The sequence below is a fragment of the Somniosus microcephalus genome, chromosome 7 (assembly GCF_052327205.1).
Source record: "Somniosus microcephalus isolate GS21.2 chromosome 7, FLI_Smic_1.0, whole genome shotgun sequence".
NCBI classification, from domain to species: domain Eukaryota; kingdom Metazoa; phylum Chordata; class Chondrichthyes; order Squaliformes; family Somniosidae; genus Somniosus; species Somniosus microcephalus.
This window is the reverse complement of record NC_140993.1, coordinates 76,920,280-76,946,790: the sequence shown is the minus strand read 5'-3', so window position 1 is coordinate 76,946,790 and position 26,511 is coordinate 76,920,280. Positions and strand designations below refer to the sequence as shown.

At 44.5% G+C, this 26,511-nt stretch overlaps 1 protein-coding gene across 1 annotated transcript in view; it reads right to left on the bottom strand.

The window, feature by feature from the left end:
• nagpa (N-acetylglucosamine-1-phosphodiester alpha-N-acetylglucosaminidase) overlaps nt 1-26,511 on the bottom strand; it is a 126,452-nt gene that overhangs the window by 19,498 nt on the left and 80,443 nt on the right. Inside the window, exons 4-7 of the mRNA XM_085992622.1 lie at nt 22,780-22,888; nt 19,765-19,893; nt 5,743-5,948; nt 4,303-4,350 (exon numbers count right to left, since the gene is read on the bottom strand). Coding sequence (XP_085848748.1) covers nt 4,303-4,350; nt 5,743-5,948; nt 19,765-19,893; nt 22,780-22,888 — 492 coding nt within the window. The remainder of the gene's footprint in view (nt 1-4,302; nt 4,351-5,742; nt 5,949-19,764; nt 19,894-22,779; nt 22,889-26,511) is intronic.

Genomic DNA, 26,511 nt, shown 5'->3' with positions numbered 1-26,511 from the left:
CACGTACCCGGCCGCCTGCGACATCTTAAAGGCACATTACCAGCAGCCTACGAATGAGGTGTATGCTAGGCATCTGCTCGCTACTCGCGCACAGCAACCTGGGGAATCGGTGGAGGAGTTCCTAGGCACCCTGAAAACGCTTGGCAAAGACTGCAAGTGCCAAGATGTAAAAGCCGCAGTGTACACTGACGAGCTTGTTCGCGATGCCTTTATCACAGGCCTCAGCTCCACTTACATCCGGCAGAGACTGCTGGAAAAAACGGGTTGGACCCGAAACAGGCTGCGGACACAGCACGATCCCTGGATGTGGCCCAGAGAAACTCGGACGCCTACTCTTCAGCCCGCGCCGTCCACGCCACCACGTGTGCATCAAGGGCGCCGCCATCTTGGAAGGCATCTTCCCCGCCCGGCAGCCCGACACCGTCGGGGCCCCGCTCTCCCCCCCAGAAGCCCTACGACAGCCGCGACGCGTCGGGGACCCAACTGCTACTTCTGCGGGCAGCCGAAGCACACCAGAAACCTGTGCCCGGCGAAAGGCACCACCTGCTTTAAGTGCGGTAAGAAGGGGCACTTCGGGAAGGTGTGCAGAGGGAACCCCGCCGGAAAACCCGCCACCGCCGCGTGTGCGCCGTGGCAGCGGCCATCTTGGACGCCATCTTGCCCGACCTCGTGGGGTCCGCCATCTTGTGAGCAGACAGCGTGGACGCCATCTTGTCTCGATCAGGGCCCTACAGTGGCATCGGTCACAGCGGACCAGAACAGGCCGCACCCGCTATCCAAATCAATGGTGGACATCGAGGTAAACGGGTGCAGGGTTAAATGTTTAATTGACAGTGGAAGCACGGAGAGTTTTATCCACCCTGAACTGGTACAACAACTCTCCCTAAAGGTGGTCCCTACTCGGGGTACCATCTCTATGGCTGATAAAACCCAGACATCGACCATTATGGGTTACTGCACGGTACAATTGTCCGTTAACGGAACTGTATACGATAATTTTAAAGTATTAATCATGAAGAATCTATGTGCGAGCGTGATCTTGGGCCTGGATTTCCAGTGCTACCACCAAAGCATCACGCTCAATTACGGTGGGTCCCAGCCGCCCCTCACAGTGTGCGGTCTGGCTATCCTGAAGGTAAAGCCACCTTCGCTATTCGCGAACCTTACCCCTAACTGCCGGCCAATAGCGACCAAAAGCAGGAGGTACAGCTGGGAGGACAGGCGGTTTATCGCGACCGAGGTAGACAGGCTCCTGAAAGAGCGCATTATTGAACGCAGCAATAGCCCGTGGCGCGCCCAAGTGGTGGTGGTAAGGGGTAGCGAGAAGAAACGGATGGTGATCGACTATAGCCAAACGATCAACAGGTACACCCAACTAGACGCCTACCCGCTACCCCGCATATCAGAAATGGTGAACCAAATCGCCCAATACCGGGTGTTCTCCACCATCGACCTCAAGTCAGCGTACCACCAGCTCCCGATCAGACCAGAGGACCGCCCGTACACCGCCTTCGAGGCGAACGGACGCCTCTACCAATTCCTCAGAGTCCCCTTTGGGGTGACGAATGGGGTCTCGGTCTTCCAGAGGGAGATGGACCGCATGGTCGATGACCACCACTTGCAGGCAACCTTCCCCTACCTCGACAACGTCACCATCTGCGGTCACAACCAGCAGGATCACGACTCGAACCTCGAGAGGTTCCTGAAAACCGCACAAAAACTCAACCTCACCTACAACGAGGACAAGTGCGTTTACAACACCACGCGCCTCTGCATACTAGGCAGCGTGGTGGAGAATGGGGAAATCGGACCAGACCCCGACCGATTGCGCCCCCTACGGGAGCTGCCCCTGCCCAACACTCCCAAAGCCCTGAAAAGGTGCCTGGGGTTATTTTCTTATTATTCCCAATGGGTCCCCAACTACTCCGACAAAGCCCGCCCCCTCTTGAAAGCATCCTCTTTTCTGCTCTCTGCTGAGGCCCATGCCGCCTTCAAAAGTATTAAGCAGGATATTGAGCGGGCCACGCTACAGGCAGTGGACGAGAACACCCCCTTTCAAGTGGAAAGTGATGCGTCTGACTTTGCCTTGGCGGCCACCCTCAACCAGGCGGGGCGGCCCGTAGCTTTCTTCTCGAGGACCCTCCAAGGGCCCGAGATCAGACACTCCTCCGTAGAAAAGGAGGCCCAAGCCATCGTGGAGGCAGTGCGCCACTGGCGCCACTACCTAGCCGGCAAACGCTTCACCCTACTTACCGACCAGCGGTCGGTAGCGTTTATGTTCAATAATAAACAGAGGGGGAAGATTAAAAATGATAAGATTCTTAGGTGGCGGATCGAGCTCTCCACCTTCGATTATGACATCATTTACCGGCCAGGGGCCCTTAACGAATCCCCCGACGCCCTCTCACGAGGGATGTGTGCCAGCGCCACCGGGGATCGGCTACAGACCCTCCACAATGACCTCTGCCACCCAGGGGTCACGCGGCTGTTCCACTTCATAAAGTCCCGCAACTTACCCTACTCGATTGAGGAAGTTCGGTCCCTGACCAGGAACTTGCGCTGAGTGCAAGCCTCGGTTCTACCGCCCAGATAGAGCCCACTTAATCAAAGCTACACGGCCCTTTGAGCGGCTCAGCTTAGATTTCAAGGGCCCCCTCCCGTCCGTCGACCGCAATGTTTACTTCCTGAACATTGTGGACGAATACTCTCGTTTCCCATTCGCCTTCCCCTGCCCAGACATGACCAGCGCCACGGTCATTAAATGCCTCAACAGCCTGTTCTGCCTGTTCGGTATGCCGAGCTACATCCATACGGATAGGGGGGCGTCCTTCATGAGTGAAGAGCTACGCCAGTACATGCTGTCCAGGGGGATCGCCACGAGCCGTACCACCAGCTACAACCCCCGGGGTAACGGTCAAGTGGAGCGAGAGAACGGGACAGTATGGAAAGCAGTCACTCTAGCTTTAAGGACCAAAGGCCTCCCTATCTCCCGCTGGCAGGAAGTCCTCCCAGATGTGCTCCATTCGATACGGTCGCTATTGTGTACTGCCACTAATGCCACGCCTCACGAGCGAATGTTTGTCTTTCCCCGGAAATCCACCTCAGGCGTATCCATGCCGTCATGGCTCTCCACTCCAGGTCCGTTATTCGTGCGAAGGCATGTGAGGGGCCATAAGACGGACCCTCTCGTGGAGTCAGTGCACCTACTCCACGCCAACCCCCAATACGCGTATGTCCGGCACGCCGACGGAAGGGAGGACACCGTGTCCATAAAAGACGTCGCCCCAGCCGGTAACTACAACAACCACGACAACAGCAGCAACAACGACCACAGCAACTCTTACCCACCCACTACTCTTTCATCACCCCCGGAAGAACATCGACCAACAGTACCCCCACCAACTACCCCTTCAACAACCCTGGCGGCACCCCCGGCAGAGACCCAGGAGGCCACCGGGGACACCCAGCCGACACCACAACAGCCACGTCGGTCGCAGAGGACTATCAAACCCCCGAACAAACTAAATCTATAGAAGGGGTGAATGTGATGAAATATTCCATTCATCACTCATCAGTATTTCTCTGCCTGTGACGGTGGTTGGTTTCAGTTTCATTTCCATTGTATTGTACTGTGTGTAGGGCTCCGCCCATACCTGGCTCCTATGTAAGCTGGCCCAGCCTGCAGCACATCCAGTACGGCAGACCTCTGGATGGAAGATACATTCTCCTCTGTGTGTTACCTTCTAAGTCAATAAAAGCCTTGTTTTGTTTCGCTAACATCGAGTCTCGGATTTATTGAGGCACATCACAAGTCATGGCAACAAGAGCTGTGGAGTAACATTAAATTTGAAACCATGTGCCAGATGTGAAAAATCAGTTCACTAATTACTGTTCTAGCCCATTCCCCTCTATGATAAAATTTTTATTAGAAGTTTCATTTAGATTTTGGTGTCTCCCCACCTGCCCACATTGAAATGCTGATTTTTTGACAGGGGAAGAGTACCTTGTGCAGGAATACTCAACGATGAGATGATTGTAATAAGACTTGATTGTTTTTTTTCACATAAGTGTCTTGATGCACAATTCTTGCTAAATTGTCAGAATGTTTTGAACAATTTTTCAGCTAAACTCATAATATTTCTATACAATCATAGAAACACATTTTAAAATTAAGCCTTCAATTAAAAAGGAGACTTGAAAGCAAACATAATGAAGGTAAAAAATAAAATGCAAGCATGTCCAGAAAAAGGAGGGGGAAAGGAACTTAGACAATGGAAAATGGGGAGAAACAGATATACCCACCATCACTGCAGTTAGTTCCCATCCACCCAGCATCACAAAGACATCCACCTGCATGATAAACAGCAGAACTATTAGTGGCAGAACAAATTAAACAAAATTTATTGTTAACAGTTGGAATATACGAACATGCACCTGGAAAAAGAGTTTATATACTCCAATTTAAGTGACAGCATGCAGTATTTATAATAGAACAGTATTTACTTACAATTGATATAGATATATTGATACATATACAATTATGATGAAAGCATAATTCTTTGAAAGAAGTTCCTATTCCACGTATCATGAAGTGGTGGAAGTGAATGGAGGAAGAGAAAAATCACCCAGTGACCCTGTCCCTTCAAGAATTTTCTTTGTTTTTTGGTTAAGTAATGAAGACCTATACTCCACAAGGAGTAATCAGGTTGGATGATGATCCTTCTCCCACTTTAGTCTATGGTCTTCGCTATTTGTCCGGAGGAAGCAGCATTGAGACTCTGACTAACAAGGGCACTAAAATAAAACATAATTAAATGATAGAGTTGTTCTAAGCTACATCAGAACAGAGATTACAGGGGTAGGGGGCACAGGAAGAAAGTAGCTAGGAGGGAGCTCTGTATGTGGAGGTTTAATTATATTCAAAGAATGAGGAAAATTCTAATCAGTGAGCAGTTCAATATTCTTCATTCATTTAACCTCTGTAGCATTTCCAATAAGTTAGTCTTTTAAAAACTGTAGCATAAAGAAAACTTTAAAAACCAAGAGTTGGCATAGGTGAAAACAAGAAAACCTTGCAACTTAAAGAAACAAATCTTGAACAAAGTCAAAAAATATCCTGCGTACAATCAAGACTGTAGGGGGAGATTGAATTATTTTGTACACAAAATGAGGAACCAACAATCAATTGACAAACTTTTTCTGCTGGGGGGAAATAGATCAGATGATAAAAAGATCTAAAAGGTGTGGGTCCATCATGGGGGTTTTATATACACATATAGAGTAGGGGAAGTCACAACTGTTGTGCATGAATTTGTTAAACACACTGTCCCCCAAATGTTATAGAAAGATGTGATCACAGAAGTTGAATGATGAGGCAGAACTTAGGTTAACTAAAGCTGCGGTGAAAATTGAGCCACTAAATTCAATAACCTGGATTGAGACTCATTTATTAGATTCCCCTTCATTCAGTGGCTTGTCATAGCCAGAGTGTGTGAAATACAATCTCTCTATGGTCTTCATAGCAACTCCTTTGGTTAGCCAGGGAACAAGGGGGACTAACAGTAGGGTCAATCGTTCAATGTAAAGTTCAAAATGCAGATATTGGTCTTCAAACTACAGCTAAAGTGGCGCAATTTCATCTTGTTTACAACCTGGTTGTTGATTCTTAATAACAAATTCTTAGTTGAATTAACTGTAACTGCTTTTACTAAATTTAATTAAGGAAAAAAAGTTGATACATACCCTCAGAGCAGATTCCGTGTAGTGTACAATTTGAAGGTCCACAGTTAAGCAGGTTACAAGCTGGGCCAGACCAAAAACCTGTGCAGTAACAATCTCCCAGTAAACAATCTCCATGGCCACTGCAGTCTTCAGGTACACATTCAGGTTCATGAACACACACGACTGTGGAAACAGCCCGAGGACAGCGCCACATGGGATCAGAAAAACTGTTAAAAGAAAAGATCTCTGACTTGGGAAATGACTGTAACTAATTGACAAAAACACATTAGCATTTGTATTGCAGTTTAATATAGGTATTCATGGATTAATCCAATAATACGATAATGTACTAGCAGTCTTCACTTTAGAAACATGCATCTTTCACGAAGATTATATATTAACAATTTTCGATTTATTCATTTTTAAAAGCAATCAAGAATGAAGGAAAGAGGATTTTGTACTACACATTTATACTTACAAGTTTTTGACAAGTGATTTATCATACAAATACATCTATTATATATCAAAAATCAGTTTGAAGGTTGCAACATTTAATTTTGAAGTGCAGGAAAATCCATATGTGTCAACGTTAACCTGTTACACCTGTAGGTAGCGCTGTGATAAGTTTAGCTAAAACAGCAACAGCTATATAGTATCCAGGTTTCCATATTGTCACGGGCTCTGGCTACTATGCGTCATTGTGCAGCTCCCTAAGATTTCTCAGCCAGTGGCCACGTTGGTATAATTAAGAAAACCAGGTAAGCTTTAAATTCTGAAATTGAAACTAAAACTACAAACTAGGCATATTCCTTCGAAGGGAACAGGTAGAACATCCAAAGCGAATGCATCCTGGATGACAAAGGAAATTAGTTAAAATAAAACAAAAAAAGGAGGCTTATGACAAGTGTCGGGATCAAGATTCAGTTAATAATCAGGAAGATTATGGAAAGTATAGAAGGGAACTGAAAAAGTTAATACAGGAGGCAAAGAGAGGTTCCGAGAAAAGATTAGCAGGCAACATTAAATTGAACCCTAAAACATTTTATACACACAAAGGAAGCGGGTGTTGTGAAAGTTACGCTAAAAGAGAGGGAAGTTATGGACAGGATAGTAACAGATAGAAAAGATGTACTAAAAAGATTAGCATTCCCAAAAGTTGGTAAATCACCTGGAATGCATCCTGGGAGGCTGAAAGAAGCAAAGCTAGAAATAGCAGAAGCATTGATCACAATCTTTCCATCGTCATTGGATATAGGAGTAGTGCCGGAGGACTGGAGGGTTGTTAATGTTATACCACTATTTAAGAAAGGGAAGAGGGATAAACCAGGAAACTACAGGCCAGTCAGCCTAACATCGGTGGTGGGGAAGTTATTGGAAACCATTATTAGGGTCAAAATAAACTTAATTTGGAAAGCCATGAGAGCCAGCATGGATTTGTTAACGGCAAATTGTGTCTGACTAACTTGATTAAATTTTTTGATGAGGCAACAGAGAAGGTTGATCAAGGTAGTGCAGTAGATGTTGTATATACAGACGTTCGAAAAGGGCATTCGACAATGTGCCACACAGGAGGCTGGTTAAGAAGATGGAAGTCCACGGAATTAAGGGGCAAGTGGCGATATGGATACAAAATTGGCTCAGTGACGGGAAGCAAAGGGTGGTGGATGGATGTTTTTCAGACTGGGAGGTAGTTTGCAGTGGTGTTCCCCAAGCATCAGATTTGGGTCCATTACTCTTTTCAATTTTTATAAACGACCTAAACTCGAGTATAGGGAACAGCATTATAAAGTTTGTAGATGATACGAAACTTGGCAAAGTAGTAGATAGCGATGAGGGATAGTTATAGACTTCAGGATGACAGACAGAATGGTGAAATGGGCAGAAGCATGGCAGATGGAGTTCAATGCGGAGCAATGTGAAGTGATGCACTTTGGGAGGACTAATATGGAAAGACAGTATACTATAAATGGCATGATTTTGAAAAGTGCAAATGAGCAGAGACCTTGGTGTCCATATACACAAATCCTTAAAGGTGGCGGGGCAAGTTGATAAGGTGGTTAAAAAGGCCTATGGGTTTATAAATAGAGGAATAGAATATAAAAGTAAAGAGATCATGCCAGAACTTTATAAATCACTGGTTAGGCCTCAGATGGAGTATTGTGGACAGTTCCTGGCATCACAATTCAGGAAAGATGTAAAAACATTAGAAAGACTACTGAGTAGTTTTACCAGGAGGTTATCAGGGACTTCAGTTATGAGGAGGTTGGAAAACTTAGAGCTGTTCTCCTTGGAACAGAGAAGGTTAGGAGGTGACCTAGAGGTTTTCAAGATGAGAGGTTTTGAGACAGTAAATAGAGAAAAACGATTCCCCCTGGTGAGTGGGTCAATAACCTGAGGTTATAAATGTAAAATTATTGGCAAAAGATCTAGAGGGGAGATGAGGTGAATTTTTTTCACTCAGTTGTTGGGCTCTGGAACATTCTACCTGAAAAGGTGTGAAAGCGGATTCCATAAATAATTTTAAAAGGGAGTTGGACAGGTACTTGAGAATGAGGAACTTACAGGGTTATGGACAAAAAGCAGGCATGTGGGACTAAGCACGACTGCTCTTTCAAAAAGCCAGCACAGGCACGACGGGCCAAATGGCCTCCTTCTGTGCTGTATGTTTCTACGATTCTATGATCCCCATACAGATTGCAGACCACCCCAGAATACCACTTCCTGTGTGTATGGGGCATTGATGCACTGCCATTGACTGATTACCCTACCTTTGCCCACCTGCCACTTCTGCAGGCCATTTGCCCGCCCCTGACCTTGTGGCATTGAAATGCCTCTTCCTCCTTTTACATCGGCATCGTAACCATTTCCCGGACCCATCAACCACGACTGATGCCATACAAACCCCACCCCCCTCTACAACTGAGCAGCATCCTCCCCGTCGCTCAGATCAGCATAACAGACACCACACTGCCCCACTAAGCAGCATATTGGGCACTCCCCCCCCCCCACCACCACAGAGCAGCAATTTGGCTCCTATCCTGACCCTTTTCCCCCACAATTAGCAGAATGTTAACTGGTGTCATTGAACAACTTATCAGATACCTATTCTCTAATGAGCAGTATTCAGGCACACTTTCTCTCACCCGCACCCACCCCCCCCCCATCACAGTGCAGCATCTCAGGGTTTCCTCACTAAGCAGAATTTTCAAAATATTAGCCCCCCCCACCCCTCCCAAGTGGCCAGCTTGAAGAGCCCATCCTGATCTGTATTTTGGACATTCTCCCCTTCCACCATTATCATTCATACCTCCACCTCACTGAGCAGCATGACAAGCATTTCCTCCACTCACCACGCCCCCGCCCCCTGCCAAATTAGCAACATTTCTGGCATTTCTCCTCCTTTCTGCACTGAGCAGCATCATGGTTCCCTGCACCGCACCCCCTTCCCCCCCCACCCCCCCGCCCTCCATGACCGATGGGCTCACACAACACCCTCCCTGATTAACGCAGTATTTTATGCAGCAATACTTTGGGGCCCTGTTTCTCATTTCCCTCCACTGAGCAGCCCAGCGGTCCCTGGTTAGGCAAGATCGGAGGCAGGGATCTCGGGGTAGGAGCGGCAGTGATCGGGATGGTGCTTTACAGGTAAGTAACTTCCCTTTTTTGTGCAGGTGATCTTTAGGGTTGGTTTCCCAGTGTTGGCTGCCTCAGGGCAAACCAATGTTGTAGCAAGGGCCAGGTGTTAGGCTCCTTATCTGCATATGCTTCAGGCATGGGTAAAGGACGCCTCTTGTTTGTCCTTAATAAAAACAAAAAATGCTGGAAATACTCAGCATCTGTGCAGGGAGAAAGTTAACGTTTCAGGTCGATGACCTTTCGTCAGAACTGACAAAATGTTTTTCCATAGATGCTGCCTGACCTGCTTAGTATTGCCAGCATTTTCTGTATTTATTTCAGATTTCCAGCATCCGCAGTATTTTGCTTTTGTATTCTTGTTTGTCCTTACTCAATATGGTGGTTGGAAGTGTGCGCGTGTGCTTCCTGCCTGCCATTTTGGGGCATCAGAAGCAATGCTCCCTCTCAGCTGTGCGGCTGCACAGTAACGGGAAAGGTCCCGTGCAGGCCGCTCACCGGCTTCTCCGTTGTAAATACCGCGCATGTGCGGAAATTTAAAGGGACCACGCACTAAAAGAAACAGGCCGTGCAAAACAAAGCACAGCTTACAGGGAACATTACTTAGAAGGCAGTTTAAAAAAAAAAAAAATGAACAGCTACACATTTTATTCTTTCTCACAATCCATATCCTCCAACATCTCATTTTCTCCTTTAGCCAGCAGAGCACAGCCTGTACCTGTGGTTGCTGGAAATACTGCCCAGTAATTGACCAACACAAGGTGTGCTTCCAAGACATGGGTGATAGGGAAGAAACAGTTTTCTGTGAAGTACTCTCACCAAAAATAGACTATCGTGGGCAACTGAGTTTGTACCATTTACTGCTCGATTTAAATTCGAGTCTTCTGAGAGGGATGCTTATTTAAATTTCTAGATTTGAACACATTTTCTAGTTAAAATAAATGGAGTACCGTGGCTAAATTAGCTTACTTAAAAAAAATAGGAGATTGCTTTTATCAGTCACTTTTACAACTTTATAAAAAAGCAAAACTAACTAAAATAAGCAACAATACAAAAGCAAAATACTGCAGATGCTGGAAATCTGAAATAAAAACAGAAAATGCTGGAAATACTCAGGTCAGGCAGCATCTGTAGAGCAAGAAACAGAGTTAACGTTTCAGGTTGATGACCCTTCGTCAGAAATAAGCAATAGTTGATTAGATCTGAGGTTAGCCAGAAAAATATAGATCACAAGCACAATTTGAACTGTTAGCTAATAATTTTGTTTAAAAAATGTTAACCGTAAACTTGATACACAAGGAAGATGTGAGGAATCTGCTTTTCCCTTATTGTCTTAATAGGCAGCAAAAGTTTAATACTAAAAGAATTTCATGTCCATTTTTTGATTATGCCTCTGAAGGGCTTCAGGATGCTTTTCTACATTAAAGGTGATAAATAAATGGAAGTTGTTATTGTTATGTCTAAAGTAAATGTAACTGACATATAGGCAACCACCTAACTTTAAAGTTGTACAGGAGATACATGACATTTAGTTAGAGAGTTAATATTTCAGGTCAGTGACCTTTCATCAGAACTGGAAGATGTTAGAGATGAACAGCTTTTAAGCAATTACAGAGCCAGGGGAAAGTGGGGGGCAGGGGGAGACATGAAAAGAACAAAAGGGAGGGAGCTACGATAGGTTGGAGGGCAGGAGAGAATAAATGGCAAGTGATGACGGTGCAAGACAAAGTGAGGTGATAATGCGACAAGCACAGAAATAGATAGCTCCATAGGAGATATAAATGGTTACAGCAGAAAAGCAGGAGGAGGGAAGCAGAGAAGCTGGGAAAATCTGGCGAAGAGAAGTGTTCCATGGCCCAGGAATGTGGCAGAAGAAATGCAGTAACCCCAGGGGTGCAGACCACCCCGCTTGGCCATGTACTGATAGGAGATCCCACCCCAAGCACCAGCCCACACCTTCGTCACTCCCGGTGGCTCTGGTGCAGCCAGCCTCCATTACCAACAGCTGCTGTCCAAGAGAAAATGGGAGCGGTAGTTAAGGTCTGAAGATGTTGAACTTAGTGTTAAGGCCAGAAGGCTGTAAAATACTTGAAGAAAGATGAGGTGCTGTTCCTCGAGCTTGCGTTGAGCTTCATTGGAACTGTGTAGGAGATCAAGAACAGAGGTCAGAGTGGGAGTGGGATAGAGAATTAAAGTGGCAAGTGACTGGAAGCTCGGGGTCACGACTGCAGACGGAAAGGGGTGTTCAACAAAGTGATCACCCAATCTGGGTTTAAGTTCCCCAATGTGGAGGGACAACATCATGAGCAGCAAATAAAATATACTAAGTTGTAAGAAGTACAAGTAAATCGCCTTTTCTCCCAGGAGGAGTATTTTGGGCGCTGGATGATGGGAAGGAAGGTGGTGAACGGGCAGGTGTTGCATTTCCTGCGCTTGCATGAGAAGCTGCTGGGGAAAGTTGGGCAGGTGTTGGAGTGATGGAACAGTGGACCAGGGTGTCAGAGGGAATGGCCCCTTCGGACTCCTGAAAGGCAAGGGGAAGGGAAGATATGTTTGGTGGTGGCATCATGCTGGAGGTGGCGGTAATGATGGAGAGTAATCCGTTGAATGCGGAGGCTGGTGGGGTGGAAGGTGACAAAGGACTGTATCATGGTTTTGGGAGGGAGGGAGGGGGAGAGGGCCGAAGTGCGTAAATTGAGATGGACACGGTCGGGCCCGTCAACCATGGTGGAGGGGAAGCAACAACAACTTGCATTTATGTAGCGCCATTAACGTAGTAATAAATCCTAAGGCACTTGACAAGATCGTTATCAAACAAAATTTGTCACTGACCCACATATGGTGGCATCAATACAGATGATCAAAAGCTTGCTCAAAGGTTTTAAGAAGCATCTTAAAGGAGGAGAGAGAGGCAGAGGGGTTTAGGGAGGGAATTCCAGAGCTTAGGGCCTAGGCAGCTGAAGGCACGGCCACCAATGGTGGAGCGATTAAAATCAGCGATGTGCATGAGGCCAGAACGGAGGACAGCAGAGATCTTGGAGTGATGTAGGGCTGAATGAGGTTTTCAGAGATAGGGAGGGCATGGAGGGATTTGAAAACAAGAATAAGAATTTTAAAATTGAGGCGTTGCCAGACCAGAAGCCAACGTAGGACAGTGAGCACAGGAGTGATGGGTCAATGGGACTTGGTGTAAGTTAGGATATGGGCAGCAGGGTTTTGGATGAGCTTAAGTTTACAACTTCCAAAAAATATATATTCCACTGAGAAGAAAAGGGTGTAAAAGAAAAGACAGCCATCCGTGGCTAAGTAAAGAAATTAAGGATAGTATTCGACTAAAAACAAGGGCATATAAGGTAGCCAAATTTAGTGGGAAGAGAGAGGATTGGGAAAACGTTAAAAGACAGCAAAAAATAACAAAAAGATTGATTAAGAAAGGGAAGATAGATTATGAAAGTAAATTAGCAAAAAATATAAAAACAGATAGTAAGAGTTTTTAGTTATATAAAAAGAAAAAGGGTGGCTAAAGTAAATGTTGGTCACTTAGAGGATGAGACCGGGAAATTAATGGTGGGAAATATGGAGATGGCAAAAACACTGAATGAATATTTTACATCAGTCTTTACAGTAGAAGACACTAAGAATATCCCAACACTGGGCAAACAGGGGGCTAAAGGGTTGGGGGGGAGGGGGGGGGTGGGGGGGGGGGGGGAGGAGCTAAACACGATCAAAATCACTAAGGAAGTGGTACTCGGTAAAATAATGGGACTCAAGGCGGATAAATCACCTGGACCTGATGGCTTACATCCTAGGGTCTTGAGGGAAGTGGCGGTAGGGATTGTGGATGCATTGGTAATAATTTTCCAAAACTCCCGGGACTCGGCAAAGGTCCCGGCAGACTGGAAAACTGCTAATGTAACACCCTTATTTAAAAAGGGCAGTAGACAGAAGGCTGGAAACTATAGACCGGTTAGCCTAACATCATGTGGTAGGTAAAATTTTGGAGTCCATTATTAAGGAGACAGTAACAGGACATTTGGATAATCATAATTTAATAGGGCAAAGTCAGCATGGTTTTATGAAGGGGAAGTCATGTTTGACAAATTTGCTGGGGTTCTTTGAGGAAGTAACGTATAGGGTGGATAAAGGGGAACCAGTGGACGTAGTGTATTTAGACTTCCAAAAGGCATTTGACAAGGTGCCACACAAAAGATTATTGCTCAAGATAAAAAATCACGGGATTGGGGGTAATATTCTGGCATGGATAGAGGATTGGCTATCTAACAGAAGGCAGAGAGTTGGGATAAATGGTTCATTCTCAGACTGGCAATCAGTAACTAGTGGTGTTCCGCAGGGGTCAGTGCTGGGTCCCCAACTCTTTACAATCTATATTAACGATTTGGAGGAGGGGACCGAGTGTAACATATCAAAGTTTGCAGATGATATTAAGATGGGAGGGAAAGTAGTGAGTGAGGAGGACATAAAAAAACCTGCAAGGGGACATCGACAGGCTAAGTAAGTGGGCAGAGATTTGGCAGATGGAATACAATACTGGAAAGTGTGAGGTTATGCACTTTGGCAGGAAAAATCGTACAGCAAGTTATTATCTTAATGGCAAGAAACTGGAAAGTACTGAAGTACAAAGGGATCTGGGGGTCCTGGTGCACGAAACTCAAAAGGTTAGTATGCAGGTGCAGCAAGTGATTAAGAAGGCCAATGGAATGTTGGCTTTCATTGCTAGGGGGATAGAATATAAAAATAGGGAGGTATTGCTTCAGTTGTACAAGGTATTGGTGAGACCGCACCTGGAATACTGCGTACAGTTTTGGTGTCCATACTTAAGAAAGGACATACTTGCTCTCGAGTCAGTACAAAGAAGGTTCACTCGGTTAATCCCGGGGATGAGGGGATGGACATATGAGGAGAGGTTGAGTAGATTGGGACTCTACTCATTGGAGTTCAGAAGAATGAGAGGCGATCTTATTGAAACATATAAGATTGTGAAGGGGTTGGATCGGGTGGATGTGGGGAAGATGTTTCCGATGATGGGTGAAACTAGAACTAGGGGGCATAGTCTTAGAATAAGGGGCTGCTCTTTCAAAACTGAGATGAGGAGGAACTACTTCACTCAGAGGGTGGTAGGTCCATGGAATATGCTGCCCCAAAAAGCTGTAGAAGCTACATTACATAAATTTAAAACAGAAATAGACAGTTTCCTAGAAGTAAAGGGAATTAAGGGTTACGGGGAGCGGGCAGGAATTTGGACATGAGTCTAGGTTCGGATCGGTCATGGCCCTGTGGGTAGCGGAGCGGGCCCAGGGGCCGTGTAGCCTGATCCTGCTCCTATTTCGTGTGTCTAATTCTGTTAGATTCAGGAGATGGTTCTGTGATAGTGGATTGGCAGTTAGGATCAGATCAGCCATGATCTTATTGAATGGCGGAGCAGGCTCGAGGGGCCGATTGGCCTACTCCTGCTTCTATTTCTTATGTTATGTTCTTATGTAGGGTGGAGAACAGGAGGCCGGCCAGGGGAACATTGGAACAGTCAAATCTAGAGGTAACAAAGACATGGATGTGGATTTCAGCAGCAGATGAGCTGAGGCAGGGGCGGAGTTGAGCGATGTTACAGAGATGGAAGTAGGCGGTCTTGGTGATGGAGCGAATGTGTGGTCAGAAGCTCATCTTGGGGGTCAAATACTCCACCAAGGTTGCGAATGGTCTGCTTTAGCTTCAGACAGTTGCCAGAGAGAGGGAGGTATGAAAACGTACAAAGTGTGGTGAATAAGGTTGGTGAGCTACAAGTACAATTAGCCTTGTGGCAATATGATGTTTTGGCAATAACGAAAACGTGGCTTAAAAACGGTGAGGACTGGGCACTTAATATTCAAGGGTACAAGGTGTTCAGAAAAGATAGGGAAGGAAAAAAGGGAGGTGGGCTGGCAGTGCTGATTAAGGAATGATGTGGAGATGCCGGTGTTGGACTGGGGTGGACAAATGTAGGAAGTCACAACACCAGGTTATAGTCCAACAACTTTATTTGAAATCACAAGCTTTCGGAGCGCTGCTCCTTCGTCAGGTGAAGTGAAGAGAAGCATACAGGCACAGCATATATAGTCAGAGAAAGCTGCCAGATGATTACAGGTAATCTTTCTAACTGCCCTTTATCACACCTCGGCAGAGAGATAATCACAGCAATCAAAGGTGTGAATGGTGTCCAAACAGGTCAGTCAGGAAAACATTACATCAAAGAACAATGAGGTGGGGTCACAAGGGGTCAAATGTTGCAGATGCTGGGGTCTGTATGAAAAACAGAAAAAAACCAAAAAACGTTGCTGGAAATCACAGCAGGTCCGGCCGCATCTGTGCAGAGAACAAGCCAATGACGACTCGAGGATTCCTGATTAAGGAAGACATTGGAGTGTTGGAAAGGAAGGGTGTTTTTGAGGGGACAAGGACAGAATCCATTTGGTTAGCGTTGAGGAGCAAAAAATGTATGATCACGCTATGGGGGTATTCTACAGGCCTCCAAATAGTGAGAGGGAGGTAGAGGAGTAAATCTGCAGGGAAATCGCAGAGATATGCAAGAGCTATAGAGGGGTGAAATTGGGGGACTTTACCCAAATATCGATTGGGATAATGCTAGGGTAAAGGAAAAGGAGGGGGAGGAATTTCTGAAATGTGTTCAGGAGAAGTTCCTTGACCAGTATGTTCTTGGCCCAACTAGGAAGGAGGCATTGCTGGATCTTGTGCTGGGGAATGAGGTGGGCCAGGTCGACCAAGTGTCTGTGCGAGAACACTTGATACCAGTGATCATCGTATCATAAGATTTAGATTAGCAATGGAGAGTGGAACTTCTAAACTGGAATAGGGCTAACTTCAATGGGATGCAAAAGGATCTAGCCTGCGTAAAATGGAACCAAAGACTGACAGGGAAAACTGTAACGGAACAATGTTTAAGGAGGAGATGTTCCAAGTACAGGCTAGGTACATTCCAACAAGAGGGAAGGGTAAGGGACCAAAGCAAGGGCTCCTTGGATGATGAGGGAGATAGAGAAGATGATGAAACAAAAAAAGAGGGTGTATGATGAATGTCAGGTGAATTCTTCAAGGGAGAACCAGACCAAATACAATAAGTTGAGAGGTGATGTGAAGATGAAAATAAGATTGGCAAAGAGAGTATATGAGAGTAGATTGGCGATTAACATAAAAGGGAACCCAAAAATCTGCTACCGGCATGTAAACAGTAAGTGGGTAGCAAGAGGCGGGGTGGGGCCTATTGGGGACAAAGGTGATATATGCTTAGAGGCACAGAGCAAGGCTAGAATACTCAATAAGTACTTTGTATCGGTGTTTACTAAGGAGGTGGATGCTGACAAAATATTGGTAGATGTGGAAAAGGAAGAAGCAATGGAAGGGGTGAAAATTGATAGACAGGATATACTAGAAAGGCTGGGTATGCTTAGAGTGGATAAGTCGCCTGGTCCAGATGGCTTGCATCCTAGGTTGCTAAGGGAATTGGGGGACGAGATAGCGGAAGGGCTTGCCATAATTTTCCAATCTTCCCTAGATGCGGGGGAGGTGCTCGAGGATTGGGAAGTGGCAAATGTGACACCATTGTTCAAGAAAGGGTGTAAGGACAATCCTAGTAACTACAGGCCAGTCAGTTTAACATCAGTGGTGGGTAAAGTTTTAGAAACAATAATCAAGGAAAAAATTAACGGGCACTTGGCTCTTAATTAGCTTAAACCTCTCCAACACGGATTTGTTAAAGGCAGATCGTGTTTGACTAATCTAATTGAATTTTTTGATGAAGTAACAGAGAGGATTGATGAAGGGAATGCAAGGGATGTTGTCTACATGGATTTTCGGAAGGCGTTTGACAAAGAACCACATAGAAGGCTGGTTAACAAAATTGAGGCTCATGGAATAGGTGGGTCCGTGGCAGCTTGGATAAGGAATTGGCTTAAGGACAGAAAAGATCGAGTTGTGGTAAATGGCTGATGGTAGACAGTGGTGTTCCCCAAGGATCAGTGCTGGAGCTACAGCCTTTATGACCTGGATATTGGAATACAGAGTAGAATTTCTAAATTTGCCAATGACACCAAACTTGGAAGTGTGGCAAACAGTGAGGATGAAACCAATCGACTGCAACAGGACATAGAAAGGCTAGCAGAATGGGCAGACAAGTGGCAGATGGAACTTAATATAGGGAAGTGTGAGATAATGCATTTTGGCAGATGGAACAGGGAGAGGCAATATACACAATGGCACAGTTTTAAAGAGAGTGCAGGGACAGAGGAACCTGGGAGTTAATGTGCATAGGTCCCTGAAGGTGGCAGGACATATTGAGAGAGTGGTTAGCAAAGCATATGGGATCTTGGGCTTCATAAATAGAGGTATTGAGTACAAAAGTAGAGAAGTTATGCTGAACCTTTATAAAGCCCTGGTTAGGCCACAACTGGAGTATTGCGTTCAGTTCTGGTCACCACACTTTAGGAAGGATGTGAAGGCCCTTGAGAGGGTGCAGAGGAGATTTACCAGAATGGTTCCGGGGATGGGGGAAAGGTTAGAGAAGCTGAATTTGTTTTCATTAGAGCAAAGGAGGTTGAGGGGTGATTTGATAGAGGTGTACAAGATTATGACGGGTTTGGATAGGTTAGACGGGGAAAGGCTGTTCTCACTAGTTGATGGTACAAGGACTAGGGGACACAGATTTAAGGTTTTAGGCAAGAGATACAGGGGAGACGCGAGGAAAAACTTTTTTTACGCAGCGAGTGGTGAGGATCTGGAACTTGCTGCTGACGGAAGTGGTGGAAGCGGGGACACTCAATGTTTTCAAGGAGACTGGATAGGCACTTGAGGGAAATAAACTTGCAGGGCTACGGGGATAGAGCGGGGGAATGGGATTGACTGGATTGCTCTAGAGAGACGGCATAGACTCGATGGGCCGAATGGCCACCTTCTGTGCCATTATGACTATGACTCTATGAAGTCGGTGGCTAGGGAACGGAATTTGTGGTGGGGATCGAAGACAGTGGCTGGGTGGAGTTGGGTGTCGTCAGCGTACATGTGGAAACTGACGTGTTTTCGGATGATGTCGCCAAGGGGCAGCATGTAGATGAGAAATAGGAGGGGTTCAAGGATAGATCCTTGGGGGACTCCAGACATAGTGGTGCGGGAGTGAGGAGAAGCCATTGATGACTGGATAGATAAGAATGGACCCAGGTGAGGGCAGTCCTACCCAGCTGGACGATGGAGTAGAGGTGTTGGAGGAGGATAGTGTCGTCAACCATGTCAAAGGCTGCAGACAGGTAGAGAAGGATGAGGAGGGATAGTTTACCATGGTCTCAGTCACATAGGATGCAATTTGTGACTTTGATTAGAGCTGTTTTAGTATTGCGGCGGGGGCGGAAACCAGATTCGAGGGAGTCAAACATGGAGTTTGGGGAAAGATGGGTACGGATTTAGGAGGCGACAGCACGTTCAAGGATTTTGGAGAGGGAGATTGGAGATGGGATAGTAGTTTGCAAGGACAGAGGGGTCAAGGGTGGGTTTTATGAGCAATGGCGGCAGATTTGAAGGGGAGGGTGACATTACCCGAGGAGAGGGAATGGTTAACAATATCAGCTAACATGAGGGCTAGGAAGGGTAGTTGTGTGGTCAGCAGCTAGGTAGGAATAGGATCAAGGGAGCAGGAGGTGGGTCTCATGGACAAGATGAGCTTGGAGAGGACATGAAGGGAGATAGAAGAGAAACTAAGGAAACTAAACAGCGCCAGCATATTTTGTTCTCTGACGTATTATATTCCCAGTACAGGCTTTAATTTTTTTTAAACACTGCATGAATTTTAATATCCAGCTATTTATTTGTTATGCCAGCAGAACCCAACTGTTCAGATTTCTAAATAAAACACCATAGAGCCATTTTAAGATGTTGCATGCATAGATTAGATTCACCAAATTATAAATAAAAACAGGAACTTCAGCAAATTGCTTATTTATTTGTCATTTGGATAGGACACTTTATTGATGGGACTTTTCCACTGCAGGCATTTATTTGTTTAACCATGGCTGAACTTTTAATGCCCACCTATTCGTGCGTTATGCGAGCAGAACTCCAGAGTGAATTTTAACAGATTTCAAAGAGATACAGCACCAGAAAATTAATTATTTCTGATGTGTCAGACACCCTTATTACTTCTGTCTTCTACAATGCAAGCATTTACTTTTTAAAAAAAACATGAATTCAGTGATCAGTGTGCAGGCAATTTTTAGAAATTTCAGGCTGTCCCATGGGCAGGTAAATCTACTGAAAGACAAATATGAACAAAATTACTCCAAACCATTTTGTCCATGAGCAACATAACAGAATTTCAAGTAGTACACAACTTTGTATACTTTGCAGCGTACATACCAGTGATCTGATGGATAGTTTGCAAGAGATCCATTGAGTGCCAGGGTAGCTGATCCCCCTCCATCCAAATTAATGGCATTAATAATTCCATGGCCCTTTAAAAATTCTGCAACCTCCCAGAGATTCAGTCTGTAATGCAATTTTTGTTTACTTCTGTTAATTCAAACCAAATCTCTTTTATTAGATTAATCCATTTTACACTATGAATTACCAGGAACAGGAATATCAAAGGACGAGTTAGTCTAGGTCACTCCAGCATGCAATGCAAGATTTCAAAATAGCAAAGGCCTGGGATCAGATCACTTGATCATTATCTTTTTCATTATGGAATCTAGGCTTCATTTTAATCTGGGCAGGTGCGATAAGGTTTGCCAGGTAGATTGATTGTCTTGGCACATGGAGTATACGAGGGCTGTACATTCATCATGGGATTTGGGTCAAATTTCATGGATTAGGAATAGTCTTAAAAAAATTGAGGGATGGATAATCAGGAATTAAGGCTTAGAATGCTATGATTCATATATCTAAATTAATAATTTTGCATGCTATTAGATGATAGAAATATTTTTCATACAATTGCAATCTATTAAAAAATCGTATTTAAAAAAAAAAAGGGCAATAAGGATTAAAAGGGACGAAGGGCTTGGCAGCGACGCAGAATTGAAGGTTTGATCAGATCCTCTAGATCTGGGTGCTTAAACTATGGCTCGCAAACTCTGGTTACCTGGCCCTCAAAGTCATTTTCTATTTACGTGCTTAAATGCTCAACATACAGCTTTTTATGACCAATGAAGAAGCAGCCTTATCCAATTCTTTGTTCCCCGACTTCAGCTGGTGTTCTCTGCCACCTGCTCCATTCTCTCTTCAATGCTGGCTTGTTGGAATATTTTCTGCTGCTGATTTCAATCAACAGAAGAAATACCAAAAGGTTGCAATGAAGAGAGAATGGAGCAGGTGGCAGAGAACACCAGCTGAAGTCAGGAAACAGAGTGAGGGGCACCAGCCAGCAAAAAGTGGAGTGGGAAATAGTCAACCAGTGATTATTTACATTGTTAGAATTCTTATCTATGGTTGTTTGAATTTTTATGTTGGTTTGTCAACTGGAAATGGCATCAATTCGAGAGTCTTGCAGTTTCTGGGAGTATTTTGTTTAAATTCTGTAGGTCACATGGGAAAGTTAAACTTAGCTTTCTACATGTTTAAACTTGCAAAAATTGTGAAAATTTAAAAAAAAACCTGGATAGTGGGACTTGTGCAAGTATCTCAAGGGTTGACATTGCCAAATCAAAAATAGGTCAATAAATAGTTCTGTGTTCTAAAGTACAAAGTGTTGTTAGAACTCAGTCAACACTGCCAAAGCTACTTCAATAAACAATGAAATGCTATATTGCAAAACAAAGTGATCTTTTTGTTGGACATGATATACAATCATAATTCTGCCCGACACAAAAGCGTGTAATCACACGTGATCTATTAACTAGCTGTAGCACATGGATCAGATTTCCTGCTCTAAAGAGGGAACTGCCGAAGGAATACAATACCAAAAGTTGCAAGCCCATATTTTTATCCTTCAAATAAATTGACAGAAATGCCCAAACTTCTTGCCTTCACTTCTTGCTTACCAAGGAATCATGCGGGTCACATATATATTACAAATCAATGTTACCATTAATTTGCTTAAATCTCAAACTCTGGATGCATGAAATGTGGGTTCTGATTTCTGATTTGTTCACTAATGATGCAAGAAAAGCTTGTTCCAAAGCAGGCCCACAAAATTCAAACAAACAAAGCAGTGAGTAAGAAATACACGTGCAAATTGAACTGAGCTGTTTGGGCAAGATTGCTAGGGTTTGTGGGCCACAGTTTTAGACACCCTGCCTTTAGTAATTCTGCTGAAATAGTATATCTGAAGGAGGAGCAAGCACTTTCTCAGAAAGACTAGCATGACCCTGCAAACCTGCGGACATTGGCTTCGAACTAAATCAAAACAATGTTGGACAAAAGTCAAATAAACCCAGGGACTTCTGCTCATAAAAAGTTGGCCTGAATGTTAATAAAATGATCTCTGTTTATCTGCTGGTACAATACACTAACTAAAAACATTTTTTTGTTGGGTGACAGGTTTACTTCAAGTTTCTTGCATGTGACAAACAGTTCAGTGAATTTCTGGCTCTTTCCAATTAACAATTTTCTCACCAGGGCACTTTTGGGCATTTCCCATTTTTCTGCACATTGGTCGCCTTTTTTGCACATCTGACCCTGCACCTCTGTAGCCACGGAAAGGATACATGGCTTGCTCATAATACTCCCTGCAGCCTGCCAGTAGGGACAAAAGACTGTCCCCTCAGATTTCCCTCCCCAACTGAGAGTTGCTGAAACCACAGCTGCAGAACTCTGGTCAGCATCTCCCTGCCCAATGCACCTCAGATTTGGAATGGAAATTAAAAGCATAAAACGCATCAAAAGACTTTTGTACGGGAGAGGGTAGAGGGAAGGACGGAACTGCAAAATTTTTTGAAACTTGTCTGAATAAAACCTCTCTTATAAGACATGGGGTGGCAGGCTTCCCACAAGTCAACTGATAGCATAATACACCATAACCTGCAAAGGGAGCCCTGGAACTGCTTGTTAAAATGTGTATGAAATGGAGATATGCCAAATGTTTCATACTTGGATGATAAAAATAAATTCTTAGTAATGGTTACTGCATGGAACCAAATATATCTGTAGCCTACATTTTAATTGAATCCAGATTACTTTGAACTTCAATTCTATTATGTGGTAGATCAGTGAATTGAGTACAATTACATGCATGACTCAAACAGGGCTATAATAATAAAAATAAATTAAAGGCAGAACTAATACTTTAAAAAGAAAACAGTGAACAAAAAAATTGAATATAATTGGTTAATGTATTGTATTGATTCTGAATACAAAATTTAACCGGTATAGTTGTAATAGGACAACCATAAAAAATGATTTCTTTTAAATCTGAGGCTAATAAATATGTCTTACCCTCTGTCACCAGTCTGTCCATCAATATGGAATAAAATAAGCCTCCCATATTTATCATGTCCTACAGCAGTTCGTGCAGACACCACGTTGACAAATCTTTCAAAAGACCCTATTTAAAAAGATTTAGTAAATGTTTAGTTTCCCATTAATATGAATACAACAACAACAACTTGCATTTATATGGCACCTTTAATGTAGCAAAATGTCCCAAGGCGCTTTACAGGAGCATTATGAGAAAAAAATTGACACCAAGCCAAAGAAGGAGACATTAGGACAGGCATTCAAAAGCTTAGTCAAAGAGGAAGGTTTTAAGAAGTGTATTAAAGGAGGGGAGAGAGGTGGAGAGTTTTAGGGAGGGAATTCCAGAGCTTAGGACCTAGATGGCTGAAGGCACAGCTGCCAGTGGTGGGGCAAAGCAAGTGGCCAGAGTTGGAGGAACAGAGAGTTCTCAGAGGGTTAGCACTATTTATGCATTTCTAGGTCTATAATTTATAAAGTCAAATTCAAATTGTTTTAAAATAAATTCTTGTCCATTTTCTCCACTCGAGGTGTTAGTTGTCCTCTGGTACCCTACCTAAGTAACAATTATTCAAAAGTCAGCCTTGAAATCTCAGTGTCAACAGGCTATTCTAATGGAGGAGGCACAACAGTTGAGCTCAAGTTCTTCTCCCAACCAGACCGCCACACAAGTACATCTTCAGCAGGGAGCTAGACAACAATCAGGGGCCGATTACTCCTTCCCTAAAGTGGAATGTGCAAGAAAAATCACAGTGCCCCTATCACTGCTCCAGCTGAGATAAGCTAACTCAATACAGACCAGGGATTGAATCTGGGACCTGCCAGATATGTATGATTCAGCTACATGCTAAGCTATTGGAGGAGCTTGTTAATTCAGTTATTCATCAAATAATTACAAAAACTTCCAGGAATATTTTAAGTTAATAATTTAGGGACATTGCAGTGGGTTGCATGTTTTCACCCATTCTCTTCCATAATTTTATATTGCGATCACAACAGTATTGATGGGGGGAGGGGGGGGGGGCAGAAATTGAGCAACCTATATCTGTAGCCACTGTTGGAGTAGCTCTGTGATGGGATAAAAGGGGATAAGATAAGAGGAAACTAAAGAAAATTAACTGAAAAAATAAATTTAATGCAGCTCAGTACTTAATTTGCTTGAGAGTTCCAAAGCCACACTTTACTTGAGCTCCATCTAATGAGAAATATTACCTCAAAAATAACAGCAATGAGTCAGAAAAATGTAAAGGTTAAGTGAATTATAGATTAAAATGAACAGAAAATGGCAAGCAATTTTATGGAGTGTCTAACAATAAAAATCATAACAATCAAGTCAAACAGATTATTACACCTTTTGCCAATGTTTTTGGTTCTGCTGCAGTGTACACAGTGGATGAGAAAGTAAGAGTACACCCTCGAGTACACAGTGATAAAATATCTGCACCATGATAACTGTAATACGAGACTGTGATCAAATAGCACCACAGAGTAATCCCTTTCTTATTGTTTGGGGGGGGGGGGGGGGGGGGAAGGGAGGAGAAGAGCCACAAAAAGCTGATTATCTTCTGACCTAATCACATATTTACAACATGGAAATGCCCCTTCTCCTCCCCCCTCCCCCACGACAACCAAAACAAAAATGGCATTATCATCCATTGAAATGACTGGGCCTCAGAACCAAAGCAGCATCCTAACCTCTACCAATTTTCATCAGGCAAAGCTACTGCGCTGCTTGGAAAGCTCCAATTTCTGCAAATGTTTCTAATAAGTTAAAAGCACAGTATTCATGTACTTTCACGGAATAGGTATAAACAGACTACTCATATGGGAGCCAAAACGAACAGAAATATTTTTACACATTACCCAACAGAATCCACTCAAATATCACATCCAGATTCTCCAAATCTTCAGCCATGTCAGCTGAAGATTTCTAGCACTCAAGTGTTTTGTTACAGATCCACTGGATAAACAGACCCATAGCTCTCTCAGTAAACTGGTGGACTCATTCTGAAGTTGAACTAAAACAACAATGTTAAAGTATTTCAAGCCTTCATCTAAAAGGGGCCGTCTTCACCAGTTCGCACATATTAGTTACTTAACACCGTTACTTAAATGGCCCCATTCTCATCTTTGACTGTCAGACATAGTTTACACCACCTTATTCATGAACTACTGGAATTTAGCAATGCCATAATTAATTCCTCCCCATAAAGCACCAATTTGTAATAGGGTACAATGCCACTGATGTTGGCAACCCTCCAGTAATTTGCCTCAAGTGGCCATTCTTCATGGGAGTCTAGAGTGCCAGCAGGTTTTTATTTTTAAACACAGGGTCCTAGAAATTTGTAGTGTTATCGCTGGCCTTTAAGGTCCATTTTGTGAAAAAAATGGCAGCTGCCGCACTTCCGCTTGCTGCCGTTGCCCATTATTTTCAGCTGGGCGGCAGCGCGGCCAATGTCCACGCTCATTAGCAATATAGAGATTATGCAGATTGTGACGTCAGTGAGTGTGCAACGCTCACCTGACGCCCGATCTGCCAGCTTTGAGTGCGCTGCTCAACTTACCGGCCTGTGTAAATTGCGACCAGCTGACCAAGTGTTCACAAGCAGGAAGGAGGCTCCAGCAATGATATTTAAAAAGGGATCATCAGCAACAACTTACAGCTGACAGGTTTGTTCAGTTTGACTGGCTTTATGGAACATTCTGGAAGTCTAGCAGCTTTCTAAACTTCTTTCAAGGTCCTAAGGTGACAGGGAGTGTTGGGCAAGTGGAGAACACCTTTGTTCTTTTTTCAAGGTTTCTACTCAACACATTCTCAGAGTTATGGGGACTGTATTGGCAGCCCCTTCATGCTTGAGCATCTTCGGGAGATGGAGCGGAGGCAGCGAGAAGAGAAGATGTGCGCAGAGGGAAGAGGAGGAGGAGATCCAGGAGGGCTCGCAACAGGAGGTCTTACCCACCTAGGGTCTTCAGAGAGCACTGCTCTTATATCCACTTGTCTTATATCCACTTAAGCAAGGAACAGTGCATTAGGAAGCTCCGCTTCAGCAAGGAGGTGGTCACAGAACGTTGCCACCTCCTGCAACCAGACCTGGAGCCTCAGAGCAGGGCGAACACGGCTCTCCCAGTAGCCCTCAAGGTCACCGTGGCCCTCAACTTCTTCACCAGCAGATCCTTCCAGTCTGCAGCAGGACACATAGCTAACATCTCCCAGTTCGCTGTCCATCGCTGCATCGGGAGATCACAGAAGGAGGAGGATCACACGTGGCTTTGCCAGGATAGCGGGCTTCCCCATGGTGCAGGGCGCCATCCATTGCACCCACATGGCTTTGCGGGCACTGCATAACAATCCCGAGAACTTCCGTAACCGCAAAAGCTACCACTCACTTAATGTGCAGTTGTTGTGCGATTAAGCCCAGCACATCCTGATGGTCAATGCCCACTATCCTGGCAGCAGTCATGATGTCTTCATCCTGCGTCAATCCGGTGTGCCAGCAATCTTCCAGCCACCACGTCAAACCCGAGGCTGGCTGCTCAGAGACAAGGGTTATCCGTTCTGCACCTGGCTCATGACTCCCCTCTGCAACCCCAACTCATGCCCAGCACTCATATAATGAAAGCTATGCTGCCACCAGGAACATCATCGAGCAGACCATTGGGTTGCTGAAGCAACAGCTCCGCTGCCTTGACCGCTCGGGAGGAGCCCTCCAGTAC